This window comes from Rhinolophus sinicus, chromosome 1 (genome assembly GCF_057876585.1).
Source record: "Rhinolophus sinicus isolate RSI-liver-muscle chromosome 1, RSI-T2T, whole genome shotgun sequence".
In the NCBI taxonomy this organism is placed as follows: domain Eukaryota; kingdom Metazoa; phylum Chordata; class Mammalia; order Chiroptera; family Rhinolophidae; genus Rhinolophus; species Rhinolophus sinicus.
The window spans coordinates 174,486,346-174,502,909 of NC_142501.1; the positions used below are offsets into that span (position 1 = coordinate 174,486,346).

The following is a 16,564-nucleotide window of genomic DNA, read 5'->3' on the forward strand; positions in this document are numbered from 1 at the left end:
CATTCCCTTATGTCAGTTCAGACCTTTACTCTCCCCCCTTTTATGTTTTTGTTGTCACAGATTATCCCCATTTATGCTGGTCGAATAGCCTCCTTTAGTATTTCTTTTAGTGCAGATCATGTTAGAAAATTCCCTCAGCTTCTGTATGTCTGGAAAGGTTTTTATTCCTCCTTCATAGCTAAAGGACATCTTTGCTGGATATTATTCTTGGTTCATAATTTCTCTCTTTCAGTAATTTGAATATTTGAGTCCACGCTCTCCTGACTTGTAGAGTTTCTGTTGAAAAATTGTTGACAACTTAATGAGCTTTCCTTTGTAGGTTACCGTCTTCTTTTCCCTGGCTGCCATAAGGATTCTTCCTTTTTCGTTAATTTTTGACAGCTTCAATACAATGTGCCTTGGAGAAGTCCTGTTGGGGTTGAGGTAGTTAGGTGTTCTATTTGCTTCTTGGATTTGAGGATTCAGTTTTTGAGGATTCCACATGTTTGGGAAGTTCTCGTCGACTGTTTGAATATACTCTCTGTTCCCTTTTCTCTTTCTTCTCCTTCTGGTATGCCCATTCTTATATTGCTCTTTCTGATGGACTCAGAAAGTTGTAAAGTTCTTTCATTTCTTTTAACTATTAAGTCTGTTTCTTCAATCTGTGTCATTTCCAGATTTCTATCTTCAGTGTCACTGATTCTTTCATCTGGTCAGCTCTATTACCTAAGCTGGCTGTTTCATTCTTCATTTGTTTTCTTGAGTTTTTAATCTCCAAAAATTCTATTTGGTTCTTTTTTAAGATTTTAATCTCTTTCGTAAAATGTTCGTGTTCTTTGATTGTATTTCTGAGTTCATTAAATTGCCTGTCTATGTTTTCTTGCATCTCATTAAGTTTTTTCAGAACTACAATCTTGAATTCTCTGTCATTTAAGTCACATGTTTCCGTGTCTTTAAGTTCATTTTCTGGAGACTTCATTTTCTTTCTGAGCTGCCGTGTTACCTTGGTTATTCATGGCAGTTAGTGAATTATTATTTCTCTTCCTAGACATCGACAGGAGTGGGTACTACAACAGGTTGGTAGGAAGAGGTCTTTCCTTTTCTTTCTAGTAGGTGTTGGTGGAATGCTTTATTTTCTCTCCGACTACAGCCTTTTATTCTCTCTCACATTGTAATGTTGTATTTTCTCTGCACTGTTCCTGGCTTCTCACACAGTGGGGGCATTCCTGGAAGGTGTACTTATCTTTTGTGAGCAGGTTGCCTGGGTTTCAGGGCACTGCCTCCGTTGGGGGATGTGGAAAGCTTCTGAAGTTCCGAAGCTCTTCCTGCACCAAATTCAGGGCCTGTGTGTTTCAGTGGCTCTGTTTACCCTTGCAGGGATCTGCCTAGATTGGTGTGGACAGGGGTTGGGTGGGTTGTGAGAGGTGGCCCAGAGCAATGGCGGTGACCACCACCACAGCCAGTCCTGCACCCAAGGCTCCCTCCCCTTCGCCGGAACTAGTTGAGCTGTTAGTCTGTGGCTGCGGGCCGCAGTTCTCAGAATTGCAATTACTCTGTTTTTTTGATCTGACACTGCTGCTGTTCTGCTTCTAGCACAAGAGGGTGGGGGTAGGGCTAACTCTGGGAGGGTGAGGAGGGGACGGCTAGGCTCAGTGCCTAAGCCTTCTGTCCTCTGCTTGGCAGTGAGGGCTTAAACTGCCGTTTTCACCCTTCTTCCCTCAATCTTTGTTCCGAGGTCTCTGCCGTGAGCATTGGGTTCAGCCATGTTATATGCTGATCCCTCAGGCGGGACTGGGCCATAAGCGGAGCCCTAGCAGTTCCCAGTGGCTGCGGTAGCTCTGGAATGCAGGGAGCTCGGAGCTTCGAGCTAGGTCTTCATCCTGAGCCTGCGTGGCCTGTCTCCCCACTTTCTACTTCCCTCCTGCTCATCCAAGTTGCTCACCTTTACACTATTTCAGTTGCATGTCTCTTAGTCTTGCCTGTCTGCTGTGTAGGGAGTCCTTTGTGGAGTTATAGTTGTGCAATTTGTTGTAAATTCCAGGGGAGATTTCAAGAGGCTCACATCATGCCGCCATTTCTATGATGTCATCCCTCGAGAATTTTTAAAGTGAGAACGAACGAGGTTTTAAAACTAGATTCCTGATAGAAATAATATAAAATGAATGATAAAAATTTTAGTTTAGTCCATTGGGGAAAGAATGGTAGTTTTGTACATCAGAATAGGTATAAAGTACCCATTGTTAGCCATTGAGACATGCCTTTAAAAATTCAAGTAAAAATCAAAGATCCTGTCCCAAACTAGCATGTTGGAATAGACCAAAGACAACTAAACTTACCATGGGGGATACGAATGTTGAATTGAGTGTTGGGCCTTGGGCTGTGGAGCTAAGATACTGAAGTTGGGTTTAAGATCAGGACTGAATATGTAATTGGAGAATTATCAGGATATGAATATTGACCTTATTTTATCATATGGTAACTTCATATTCTTTCGTTGTGGGATAATGTTATATTTGCACATTTACAAGAGTGTTAGGGTCTAAATCAGCTTATAGGATAAAAATTTTAAAAATTGTAACACTCCTCTTTAGCTAACCCTTTATTTACCTAACATGAGTTAAGATTTTATTTCCTGCCATTCTTCTTCAGTTACTATGCCACAGCCACTGTTTCTTGAGTATGCCAAGCACAGTCCATCTTTCTTTCTTCCCGTATGCTCATTTGCCTCCAAGGCTCTGCTAATACTTGCATATAACTTTCAGCTTCTTCATTTCATTAGGTGTTAGTGAAATGTTACCTTTCTTAGGAGGCCGCCTGGTGATCAGTCTCTCTGAAGTAGCATCTCCTCTACACCCTGCTTTGTTCTGTTTTTCTATATAGTATTTATCACTACCTAACATGTGATGTATTTGTGTTTCCTTTACACTATAATGTGCAAGGAGCACTTGGGGAAAAGGACATGTAAATGTATAGTTGAAAGTACAATATGGTAACTCATAAGGGAAGATTCTAAGTAGTGTAGGATGACAATCCAATTCACAAATGATAGTTCATTCTTTCTGGGAGGATCAGGAAAAGTTACAGAGAGATGACTTTTTGAGGGGACCCTAACCAATGAATCATTGCTTATTCAGTGAACATGGGATGAAAACATATGTTGCTTGAAGAGTCTGTGCTATGTGTATGGGAAGGGGGAGGTTATCTTTGGAAGAGGAGGTTTAGGGCAGTGTAGATGAAGCTGAAAAGAGAAAAGGAACTAGCTGGGGTGTTAGGGACCTTTTATGCTATGTAAGGGAGCATGGACTTTATTTGGTACAGACTGTAGAGCATTTCATTATGAGAAGACCATTAATGAAGCTATTGCATTTGAAGACTAAATGTAGGGGAATGATAGTCAGGATGACAGGAGGCAGTTTAGGGTAGTTTTATATGACATATTTGATGGTATTTGGTGAGGTTTAAAGATAAATGTTCCCTGCTTAGACAGTTGGGTGATTGACACTATCAACTGAATTAGGCAGTACATTTAGGAGGAAGACCCTAAAACATGTTGAGTTTGAGTTACCTCATTCCAGTAGTGAAGTCTAATAGACGGTTTGTATATCAGAGTTTGGAGCTCAGAGAGTAGTTGGAATCTAAGAAATCAACTTTGGAATCATTGTGGTAGTTAAGAAAAAATGCTCTAAGCATGGTGCATAGTAAGAAATATCAACCTTTAATGATGGTCTAACGAAGGGAAACCAACGACAAATACAAAGGATGACTAGAATAGTTACAGAAATGATAGTGGCCTGGAAGCTAAAGAAAGAAGAGAGTTCCAGTTTGGAGTGTAGTGAACATTGTAAAATGTTGTAGAGAAGTCAAGTTGGATAGGAACTTATCAGAGACCACTTTCCGTTTTGTTTGCCATAGAGAAATTTTACATTTTTATGTGGTCAATTTGGTTCATTCCTTTTCTTTAAGGCTTTTGATCAGACAGGCATTCACTACTACCACATAAATATTTTCATCCATGTTTCTTTCTCGCATATCTGTGCTGACTTTGTTTTTAATTGTAGTAAAATATACACAACAAAACTTACCATCTTAACTATTTTTAAGTGTACAGGTTAAGGAGTGTTAAGTACATTCACATTATTGTACAACCAGTCTAGAACGCTTCATCTTGCAAAACTGAAACTCTATACCTATTAAACAACTGCCTCCTACCCTTAGCCCCTGGCATCTACCCTTGTACTTTCTGTCTATGATTTGACTACTCTGGGAATATCATAAAAGTGGAATCATACAGGATTGTCTTTTTGTGACTGGCTTATTTCACTTCCTCAAGGTTCATCCATGTTGTGCATGTGTCAGAATTCCCTCCCTTTTTAACGCTAAAAAAATACTCCATTGTATGTCTACAGCACATTTTATTTATCCACTCATCCATGGATGGATACTTGGATTGCTTTCACCTTTTGGCTCTTGTGACTTAACACTGCTTTGAAATGAGTGTGCAGAAATATCTTTGAGACCCTGTGTGGGGACGGAGTCCCAGAGAGCAGTTTCCAGGCTCTCGACCTCACTTGGAAAGGTGCTGGCTCGGGTAGTAGATGGCCATCAGCTGTGACGAGTTAGCCAATTAGCCACTGATATAACAGCCGGGGCTGTGTTGGTTGATTGGTTGGTTGGCAGGCAGTAAAGCAGACCGCAGATTACGCATCGTGTGGATCCTACTTCCTGTGTCTGGCCCGGCCGCCAGCGAGACTGGGGTGCAGGAAGACCCCTTGTTGGAGTACCGGCAGATCTTTGCTTTTGTATCTCCAACCCACCTGCCAGCGAGAATATAGTGGTATGACTCCCCTATCCATGGCTCCATTGGTGTTCCTTTTTGGCCTCACCATATCCTGCGTTCTTGTGCGGGGAGTGGAACCAGAGACCCTGCGTTACACCCTGCTTTCAGTTCTTTTTGGGTACTTACCCAGAAATGGAATTGCTAGATCATACAAGAAATCACCATGTTTTCCACAGCAGCTATACCATTTTACATTCCCACCAACAGTGCACAGGGTTCCAGTTTCTCCACATCATTGTCAACACTTGTTTTCTGTTGGTTTTTTTGTTTTGTTTTGTTTTTGATAGTGAAACTGATGGATATGAATTCAGTTTTGTGTTGACTTTTTTTAACCTTAAATCTTATTTGGAATTTTTTTTGTTATAAGGACTAAAGAGAGGGTGATTGTTCCTTCTTTCACTCATTATTTGTCATTTACTAGTCAGTTTTCCCAGAATTTTTTTTGACAAATCTTTTTTCTTTTTGTTTTTTATTCCTTCTTCTGCCTCCCACTCCTGCTCTGGTTCAAGCTGTTGTTTCTCAGTCTAGTCGTGTAGGACACAGCTCCCTGGCCCATGCTGGTGTTATGAGCCTTGTGTTCCCCCTGGTTGAGGCATTTGGTAGCTGGTTGGCCGCTCACAACAGCTCACGGAAGCTTTCGACAGCTGCTGGCCACTCATGATGGCTGCCAGCCGCTCACACTGGCTGCTGGCCACCCACGCTAGCCACCGGCTGCTCCTGGCAGCACATGGTAGCCCGCGGAACCACACGGCAGCCCACTGCAGCTCACGCCGACCTCTGGCTGCTCATGGCAGCCCAGCTCCAGGGAGAGCCGTTGTTCACAATCTTAGCTGTAGAGGGCGCAGCTCACTGGCCCATGTGGGAATCGAACCAGTGACCTCAGCTAGGAACATGGCACTCCAGCCACCTGATCCCCCGGGCTGGCCCAAATCTTTTTTCTTATATTTGAAAATTCATCATTATATTCTAAATTCACATGTGTATTTGCATCTTATGGACCATTAGTCTTTCTTCAATCTTAACATTAGTTTGTCACATTATTTTTATTCTTGTAGTTTTATCACATACAGGTTATATATACCACATATATTATATATAGACAGTAGATTTTAATATGAATTTCTTTTTTTCTTCCTTTTTGACCAGAAATTTCAAATAAGTGGTTTCTATGGTTTTTCTTTAAATTTCTAAGTGGCTGAAATTTGCCGCAGTGTTTTTAGTAATATTTACTTCTAATTTCACTGTTTCGTGACTTGAGAATGTGGTCTGTAGTACTTCTTCGATTAATTTACTGAGATTTTCTTTGTGGCTTAATAGACCATTTTTGTAAAAGTTCTTAGAGTACTGTAAAGAAAGACATAATATAATTTACTTAGAGATATAATGATATGCCAATAACAGATGAGTTTTTACTTGTATCATATTTCACTATGAATAATAGTTATAAAGTCAGTTTCTTGGGTCATGACTAAATACATACAACTAATTTTTAATGGAGTAGAATAAATAGAAAATTATCAAAGATGAGATGTGATAAAAAAATACTGTGTATGTTTAAATTAAAAAAAAAAAAGTCATTACAGTAAAAGAGACATTGATTGCCATTAATTCCCCTCACAATACTCCCCCTTGCTTCCAGCACACTTATCCCATCATTCTTGCCACTTTCTGAAGCAGTCTGGGAGTCCTCTTTCGTGTCTTTAGTTGTGCTGTGGTGGCTGCCTGAATGTCCTAGACTGATTCAAAACATTTACATTTCATGGTCATTTTGACTTTGGAGAAGAGCCAGAAGTTGCATGATGCCAGATCTAGTGAATAAGGTGGATGAGGACACATAATGTTTTTATTTGACAGAAAGCTATACCAGAGGTGATGTATGACACAGAGCCTTTCTGTTGTGATGACTAAATACGGTGAATGCTGCTGCCGAGTGCCATCCAACAGAAAGGCAGGGATCTTTAACATGGGAGTGGTGCGTTGAACCTTAGTAACAGTGTGACAACTTTCAGCTTGTTCGGTACAGTCAGTCAGGTGTGAGCTACGGTTGAAGGAAGCTGTGTTTTAAAAGTGTGTTGTAAATCGTCCTCCATCATGCTCCGTCTCACACATCGTTTCTGGTATACGGCAATTTCTGTCAAATAAAAACATTATGGTGTGTCCTCATCCATCTTATTCACCAGATGTCGCACTGTGTGACTTCTGGCTCTTCCCCAAAGTCAAAATGATTCAGGACATCGAGGCATCCACGACGGTGCAACTAAAGACACTCACGAAAGAGGACTTCCAGAACTGCTTCAGAAAGTGGCAAGAACAATTGGATAGGTGTGTTCAAAGTGAGAGGGAGTATTTTGAGGAGGATTAATGGCAATGTGTCTTTTACTGCAATACATTTTTTTAAACATTCACTGTATTTTTTTATCACACCTTGTATATCACTTACAGTAAAGCTTCTGAAACTTGTCTTTGAGTTATGTGACTTAACAATTTCTGTGTTTAGAGTCATAATCTAAAATGTGTCTCTTACAGTGGGTTCTGATTACAAATGTTTTAAAAACACTGTCCTATATCTTATTTTTGTGTTCTCTTCTCTATTAAGAGCTTAGAAAAGATAATTAAAGCCTCATGTTTATCTCTGTTAACTTTTTGCCTTATGTATTCTATAGTGTTTATATATCCCGTAGTGTAACATTACATTATTAGTATGCAGTTGAGATATATGTCTATTATATTTTTATTTTAGATACAAATTCTGTTATTAAAAAAATAACCTCTCTAGGTTTAACACTTTTGCTTTGTCCAGTATTAATAGCATGACTTACTTTTTCTTTCCGTTTTTTTCTACCTATCTTTATCTTTTCTTTTGGCTTAAACCTGAAACATTTTGTTAGAAACTACTCTTCAATCTTGTATTCAATGTAGTCTTTGTTTCTAGAGCTTTCATCAGAGAGATAGTTTGATGTTTCCTTTATAAGAGGCTAAAGGTATTTCCCTAAGTTGTATGACATTCAAGTTAAAGACTATCCAGATTTTACAATCTATTGTTTTATAATAACCCTTTTAAAAGGGCAAATATATGATCTGTTTTACTTGGTATTCAAAGGAACTGCCTTGAAAGTCGGTTGCCATGTTAGAGAATTGAACCATGTAGGGCAATACACAATTAAAATATCAAAAATGGCACACTTTTGTAAGTCTGCATATAGGTATAGAGGTTTATGTGTTCTCATTTCACTTTGGGAAATCTATTTATGATTATCAAGTTGGTTTAGACTATTTCTATTTGAACTCATAATCTCCCAGGAGTGATTTGTTTTGTTTTGTTTTTGAGTAGTCCTTGATCTTGGACCACTTGGAAATGTGATATCAGTGGCAGGCTTATATGCTTTTGTTTCATGGTAGACTTAGATATGAGAATGGGTACAGCATACTGGAAAAATTTGTAACGTAAAATTGTTTTCTCTTGTGCACCCACTAATGGGGAATTTAATTTGGAATTACTCCCTGGATCCTTAGAGTCTTCTTGGATATGCTAATGATGTTGGTTCCATTACCTTTGGTGAAGAGGAAGTATCATCATCTTGTATCTCTAAAACAAAATAGGCTTTTTAACTGTTTTTGTATGAAAGGACAGACTGTTTTCCCTTATGTTCCTATAGCATGCTATTTATTCCTGTTGGTGCATAGATTATGTCTCAACAGTTATTTGTGTACTTGGCTACTTAGCTCTTATGTTTGTTTCTTTAGGACAAGTGCACCTATAACTTGACTTTTTTTTTTTCTTTTATATCCACCACCTCCTGGTACAGTGCCTTAAACACAAGGAATTCAGCAAATGTCAGAATTGAATAGTAGCCAATGTTTTCCTAATTGTTTTTCCTTTCACCTTTCTTACCTTCAATTTTGTATTTTTCTGTTTTGTTTCCTTGTCTCTTTTGTGCTGCTGCTTGGAAATGCTTATTTGCTGTGGGTCAAAAAGCATCATTGTGTCAGGAATATCTTAGGTTTTTTTTTGCTGTTGCTTACTTCCAAAAATAGTCCAAACAAATCTAAGCATTTGGCACTATTCTAATTCTAGAATATTGAGCATTTTGGAATGTTGATATTTTATATAAACAAGCTCTTACTGCATCCCATTAGTTTTCAAAGTGTGGTCTGTAAACCTTTGGGGTCTCTAAGGTCATAACAATTTTCATAATAATATTAAGACATTATTTGCTCTTTTCACTATGTCGATATTTGCACTGATGGTGCAAAATCAATGGTAGGTAAAATTCCTGGTGCTTTAACACGAATTAAGGCGGAGACTCCAAGCTGTGTAGTCATTGTATTCTTACAATTTTTTAAATCCCAGTTTCACTTAAGAGTATTCTTGATGAGGCAGTAAAAATTAGTTTTAGTAGACCTCAACTTACCAGTATGTACTTTTATAGTATTTTGTGAAACAAATGTGAGCTACCCTTTACTGAATACTAAAATATAGTGTTTATCTTAAGGGAAAGCATTTGAGTGATTGCTTTGAGTTGTGAGCTAAACTTACCGTTTTTTCACAGAACACCACTTTACTTGAAAGAACTACCAACAAATTATAGTTATTCAGATGTTGATACTTAGCAGACATTTTCTCAAAAATACTGTTGTATTATGACCTCCTCCCTCCCCATATTATCGAACTACTTCCTCTGTTAGTCACTTGCCAGTTAGTCTACTGGAATGCCACTTGGTTTGGTGCAGTACGCATGTTTATTATGTATATTTTGGTGGTATGTATTATATATCCAGTAAAAGCTCTAAGTAATTGAGTACGTGACAGAGAGGAAGACAGATTTTTCCTTTATTTTTGTGTTGTTAGCTAAGCATACTACAGGTTAGTTTTAAAAACTGGTGTATGTGTTCACCAAATATATTTTGTACTATAATCTGTATGAAGTAAAGGGAGAATATCATAGAAAAGATGAATATATAATCAAGTTCAAGAAACTCTAGTCCTCCTAATACTTAGAGAATTTTTAGACCCCCCCCCCCCCCCAAGCACTGAGGCATTTAAATGGCTAGGCTTGAAACGATTATTCTTTTCACATAAAGAGAATTATTTTCCTTTTTTTTTTTTTTTTTGCCCCCACTCCCCCATCCTCCCACCTCCCATTTCCCCCCTCCCCCCCCCCCGCAGTTTTTAAGCCATTGTTTCTCAGTCTAGTTGTGAAGGACGCAGCTCCCTGGCCCATGCTGGTATTATGAGCCTTGCACTCCATCTGGCAGAGGCAGTCCTTCCTCAATCGTTGGTCAGCCGCTCACAGCAGCTCTCACTGGCTGCTGGCGGCTCATAGCTGCCAGCCAGCGAGGCCACCGGCTGTTGGCAGCAGCCCGCAGCAGCTGGCGGCAGCCCTGCTCCAGGGAGAGCTGTTGTTCACAGTCTTAGCTGTAGAGGGCGCAGCTCACTGTCCTATGTGAGAATTGAACCGGTGTCCTTTGGCATTAGGAGCACGGTGCTCCAACCACCTGGCCACCCACTTTTTCTTTTTTTGATATCCTTGGTCCTTATACGTCCCTCCTGCTTCCTCTAGTAAACCTCCCCCCTTGTATTTTTCTAATTTTTTTTATTGGGGAATATTGGGGAACAGTGTGTTTTTCCAGGACCCATCAGCTCTAAGTCAAGTCGTCGTTTTCAATCTAGTTGTGGAGGGCGCAGCTTACTAGCCCATGTGGGAATCGAACTGGCGACCTTGGTATTATGAGCACTACGCGCTAACCACTGAGCCAGCCATCCGCCCTAAAAAGACTTTTTGAAGAAAAGATGATCCAAATCATTTTGCCATAACCCTTTTGAAATTTTATAAGAAAGCAAGACACTATCGTTGAAGTGTTCAGGTGATATGCATTAGATTTAGGTCAAATTTTTGATATAGTAAAGACTAAATTTTTAGTTTTATGTATGATTTGTGATATATTAGGAACACTTTGTGAAGGCAGAATCCATAGTACCTTTATAGTTATTATATAGGAGTTGGACTGCAATTTTGTTAATTTACATAATTATCAAAATTTGCAAATGCCTTCGTATTTATGGCAGTTAACATATGTAGCTGTGATTTGTTTCAATGCAGAGTTCTTAACCCAGGGCACACTCAACATTTATAAAATTGTTCTTTTGGAAAAAATCTGATTTGCTTTTTCTTAGCGTTGATGGGACTTCATTGTAAGAAGTAAAGAAATGTCATTGTTTTAGTGCCATCCAGACCATTGTGGGCCTTGGTTGATGTTATTTACCATTATGGCTCATGAGCCTCATTAGGGGAAGCTAAGAGTTTTAGAGTAGAAGGATTTTTAGATTTTGCTTCAGGTTTGAATTTCATATCTGCTACTTTCTCCTATAAGACTTTGAACAAGTTGCTTCCTCAAATCTGGGTTTATCTATAAAATGGTAGTATAATGTATGCCCTAGGGGTTATTGTGAGGATTGAAAATGTTTGTGTTTCACCTGAGGACTTGAGACTCACTGAGGAAGTAAATAATGGCAGCTATTGTTTTTTAAATCAATATCTTTGAACCAAAAGAGTCATCGGATCATTGCTTTTTAAAGTATACTGTATTCATTTTACCAAGGCCCTGACTATAATACTTTTACTTTAATGTGAGTTCTTTAAATCTGATCTCTTCCTCGAATATATAAGGGAGAATGGTGGTTTGCTAGGAGAAAGGAGAATAATTTTGAAACTCAGCCCTTGGAGAGAGGAGACTGCCATGGCACGAGTGGCCAGGAGGGGTCGGCCTGAGGGGGGAAGGGCGAGGAGATAAAGAAAAGACAAGGAGACAGGAAAGCTGGGATCGGGAGGTCTACTGTCCACGGATGGTGGAGCAGTGGCGCAGTCTTTATTTCACACATGGTTTATATACACTCTTAGAATAATTGTCTATACAAGCAAGTATTAGCAAAACAAGCAAGTATCAGTAGAACATTCTGTTCTGTGTATTGGCAAGTTTGTATGTCTGTGGCTGCATTAATGTTATCTTGTTCTTTCTGGGAAGATGCAGAGGCGAGGCTTCCCATGGATGACCTTGCAGGCTGCAAGGTCCTTGTCAGCTTACAGCCCTCTCCCTACAGGAGACCTTGGTAGAATACACCTCTTTGGACAAATGATGCCAATTTTACTAGTCTGTGAGGGCTGCCATAACAAAATACCACAGACTGGGTGGCTTAAACAGTAGATATTTATTTTCTCGCAGGTCTGGTGGCCTTTCCCTTGGCTTGCAGGTGGCCAACTCCTTGTTGTGTCCTCACATGGCCTTTCCCTATACAGGCACATCTTTAGTGTCCGTCTCTAGAACATCATTCATACTGGATTAGGGCCCCACCCTAATGGCTTCTTTTTTTAATTTAATCACCTCTTTAAAGGCTCTATCTCCAAATACATTATATTCTGAGGTACTGGGATTTGGAGCTTCAACATACCGTGTTTCCTCGAAAATAAGACCTAGCCGGACCATCAGCTCTAATGCGTCTTTTGGAGGAAAAATTAATATAAAGACCGGGTAAAATAAGACCGGGTCTTAATATAATATAATATAATATAATATGACAATATAATACCAGGTTTTATATTAATTTTTGTTCCAAAAGACGCATTAGAGCTGATGGTCCAGCTAGGTCTTATTTTTGGAGAAATAGAGTAGGAATTTTGGAGGGGACATTATTCAGCTTATAATACCACCATCACATAAGAGAATGTTTATTGGATACTGGCTGTGTGCCAATACTGAACTACATGCTTAATATATATCATCCAATTTTATGTGTGTATTAGCCCTGCGGTTATTAGCATCTCTTTTTTACAGGTGAGGACAGTGAGACTTAGAGGATTAAGTAACTTGGCTAAGAGACAGGATTGAAATTCAAGTCTTCTGGGCTCCAGTGTCCATGTTCTCTTAGGCAAGAACTAGACTAGGAAATAAAAGGACAGAGAGAACAGAATTAGCATACAAAATACAAACCTGTTTTGCAGTTTTCAGCAGGGTTTGCTAGTAAATAATGTGTGAAATGGAAAATCATTTAACACCAGCCCTGGTAGACTAGTAATTTTTTCTTTCAAAAGTAGTAGAAATTTTTGGTTATAAAATGGAAACAGTGAGTGAGGTTAAATATTTTTAGCACATTATTCTAATTATAAAAAAAAATTTGTTTTATTTTTAAGTTGCTCCAAATGCCTTCATTCTTTTTTCTTTTGCAGAAGATTCTAGTGTTCCAGAAGCTCCAGTAAATGAAAGAAAAGCAAGTATAACATATTTCAAGAATCAAGGAGGAATACAGTATATTGATTTGTCTTCTGATAGTGAAGATATTGTCTCCCCAAACTGCTCCAATACGGTTCAAGAGACAAAATTCAACAAAGACACAGTGATTATAGTGTAAGCAGCTTAATAGATTCATTATATCTGCATGTATGGGAGAAAAAGTTACTTAATTTGAAATATTTTGATTTCCTTTTTTTTTTTTTCCTTTTCCCTACTATAGCTTGGTTATTTTTTCCTAATTTAGAAATGTAGAGGTTTTGTGTGTGTGTGTGTGTGTGCGTGCGCACGTGTGTGCGTGTACACGTGCGCGCGTGCGCGTGTGTGTTTCTAGATAATAGTAATTTTCAATTAAGTTTAGTGAGAGCAGATATTTAATTTTTGTAACACTCCATAGATATAAAAATTATTTGAACAACTACCTTTGATTACCTCTAACTGCTTTATCATTTATTCTTGAATCTAATAATTTTAACATTTTTGGGACACATTCTGTGGCATAGTACGGAGCTTGTGTTTTAGTCAGGTAGAAAGATAATAAAAATTGCTGTATGTCAAATAACAGATATTGTGAGCAAAAAGGGAAAGCAGATAAGGAATTCAGGACCTGGGGTAGGGGTGTGGTTTCCAAACAGCACAGTTGGTAGAAGGCTTCATTGAGAAGACCTATGCTTGAGCAAAGACCTGAAGGGGGTAAGAAAGTGAACCATATGGAAAGGGGGGCAGGAGGTATATTTAGGCATTTTGAGTAACCTGTTCAGTGACCCTGAAGGGCTATTATGCCTGACATTTTTGAGCAAAGTGGGGGCACATGATGCAGAGAGAAGGTCCTGAGGCCCCAAGGTAAGGAAGGACGGGGGATGTCAAGCGCGTACATACATAGGCTATTTGGCTTCTATACTGAATGAATGGGAGCTAATGGAGTGTATTGAGCAAATGAGTAAAATTATCTGCCATATGTTTAAAAGGTCTTTGAGAATGTAGGGATGTAGTAGTAGAAGCATGAATATTGCTTTAATAACCCAAGCAAGAAATGATGGAGGCTTAGACCTGGCTAATACTTGAAGAAATGGTAAGAAGTGGTAAACTTCTACATATACTTTGAAGATAGAGCAGAGACGATTTATTGATGGATTTCCTGTGTGGTGGGAGAGAAAGGAGTAAAGGATGACCCTATAGTTTTTGGCCTGAGCAACTTAGAAAGATGGAGTTACCATTAACTGAGATAAAGAAGACTTTTGGGTGTGGTGGGGGAGCTCCTTTAGATGAGCTGTGATTGAGAAGGCTCTGAAACATGGAAGCAGAGATGTCAAGTAGGCAACTGAATTTGTGACATTTGAGTTCTGGGGAGAGGTCTAGGTTACATACCTAATTTTAGGAGTTGTCAGAATATACATTTGATATTTAAAGCCATATGATTAGTTGAAATCACTAAGGGATGGTAGTATGGCTGGAAAAGAGATCTCTTGGTTAAGGACTTAGGCCAGAGGGACTCTGGCTTTTAGGAACTGGGACATGAGAAGAAACCTGTAGAGGTTCTAAGAAGGAACAGTCATTGAGGAAAGGGAAAGTCAAAAGGTTGTGTGTGTGGTCAGAAGCTAAGTGAAGAAAGTATTACAAGAATGAGCAAGAGATCAAGACTGCTGACAATCCAATTGAGGATTTCTACTTAAAATGAACTTCTTCTTATATATATAAGCCCTGATGAACATGGCTTTGTGCAGAAATTCACTCTGAAATAAAAAGTGAGGATCCTGTTTGTTTAATCCTGAGGTAAACAAATGTTAGCCTCCGCCACCCAGCCAATTTTTACTTCGTATTTTGAAAGAGTTTTAAACTTACAGAAAAGTTTTAAAAATAATAACTCCCACATTTCTTTCAAAAAGATTTCACCCATTTCCCCATATTTGCTTGTCACCTTCATAAATAATAATGATAATTATTACTGAATCCTTTGCCTCTAATATTTTCACATTTATCTACTAAGAACAAGGTCATTCTCTCACATTACAAAAGTAGTATTTCAAATGCAGAAATCCCAGTTAACGTTGGTATAATACTATTAGCAAATATACAGTCCATATTTAAATTTTATCAGTTAATCCCAATAATGGCTGTTATAGTAATGCTACTCAAAAGTACTAGTTTGTAAATAATGTAGTGATTCCTTCACCAAGTAAGTCTTGTAATAAAAAAATAATGCATACCGGGAGTGCCAAAAAAATGTATACAAGCAGACACTTTGGTCAGCGTTGCTCAAGCAGTAGTTCACTGTAATCAGTGTCTGGATACTGATGGTAACCACTTTGAGTACCTCTTGTAATTGCAGAAGTCAAACGTGACTTGTATTCATCTTTTGTTATTGGTATATATGTATTACTACAATTTTAATACAGTTTTCCTTTCTTAAAATGTATATACATTTTTTTGGCATGCGCTGTATATTCATTTGTTCTTTATTCACTTAGCAGTATACATATCTCGTAAATTATATCAGTTCATAGAAATCTTTGTTCTCTTTCACAACTTCATAGTACTGCATTGTATGAATGTTCCGTGGTATAATCAGTACCCATGTATGGGCCATTTTGGCTATCAGGATTTCTTAACCTTAACTGTTTCTACAGTGTGGGCCAGATAATTGTTTGTTTGAGGGCCTGTCCTGTACATTGTAGGATGTTTAGCAGAATCCCTGACGTCTACCTTGTAGGTGCCAGTAGCACCTCCATAGTAAAAAAATTAAAATGAATCCAGACATTGTCAGATGTCCTCTGGGGGCACAATCTCTCCCCTTTTGGAAACCTCTGATAACAGACAATACTCAGAAACTCTGGCAGCTGATAAAATCTCCCAGGAAGCATTAATAGACAAGAAGGAAATGAAGACAGAATCCTAGGTAACAAGGGCAAATCAAGGAAGTGAACAAAGGAAGAAAAGCCGTCTGTAGAGTTTAAGGACAGGCAGAGAGATAAAGGGAAAATCAGGAGTAATAAAGTTGTAGAACCCATGAGGTGAGGGGTGGGGTGGGGGGTGGGATCAGATTTTCAAAGAGATTTGTCAGCAGTATAATGGGGTCAACTGTTGCCACGCAGCAGCCTACCCGTCTGTCTCCTTGTACCTGCCCCTAAAGAAAGGAGAGTCTGAGACTGATCCTTTCAGGGACTTTGCTTCACTTTTGTGCTTGCACCTTATGTCTCCCTGTTTGGCCCCAAAATATGGCTGGTCAGCCAATGACGGGTAAGATTCCCCATGGGGGGGGGGGCGCAACTCAAGCCAGGCGCAGTCGAGTGGGGACCAACAGGAGAACCCATGGGGTTCATAGAGGTGGGCACAGCCCCCCACCTTCCCCCAGCCAAGGAGAGCCTCTGCTTCTGTGGCTGCATTCCTTCCCACAATGTACTGGGGAAGAGATTCAGTGGTGTGCTTTCCATCTATTCATATGCATAAAGGTTTTGTCCCTTGGGG

The 16,564-nt window shown here is 39.1% G+C and overlaps 1 protein-coding gene across 2 annotated transcripts in view; it reads left to right on the top strand.

The window, feature by feature from the left end:
* The window catches only part of SMARCAD1 (SNF2 related chromatin remodeling ATPase with DExD box 1), an 86,059-nt gene that overhangs the window by 7,634 nt on the left and 61,861 nt on the right, over nucleotides 1–16,564 (top strand). For both annotated transcript variants that reach the window (XM_019741131.3, XM_019741130.3), the window contains exon 3: nucleotides 13,039–13,216. In XM_019741131.3, coding sequence (XP_019596690.3) covers nucleotides 13,039–13,216 — 178 coding nt within the window. The remainder of the gene's footprint in view (nucleotides 1–13,038; nucleotides 13,217–16,564) is intronic.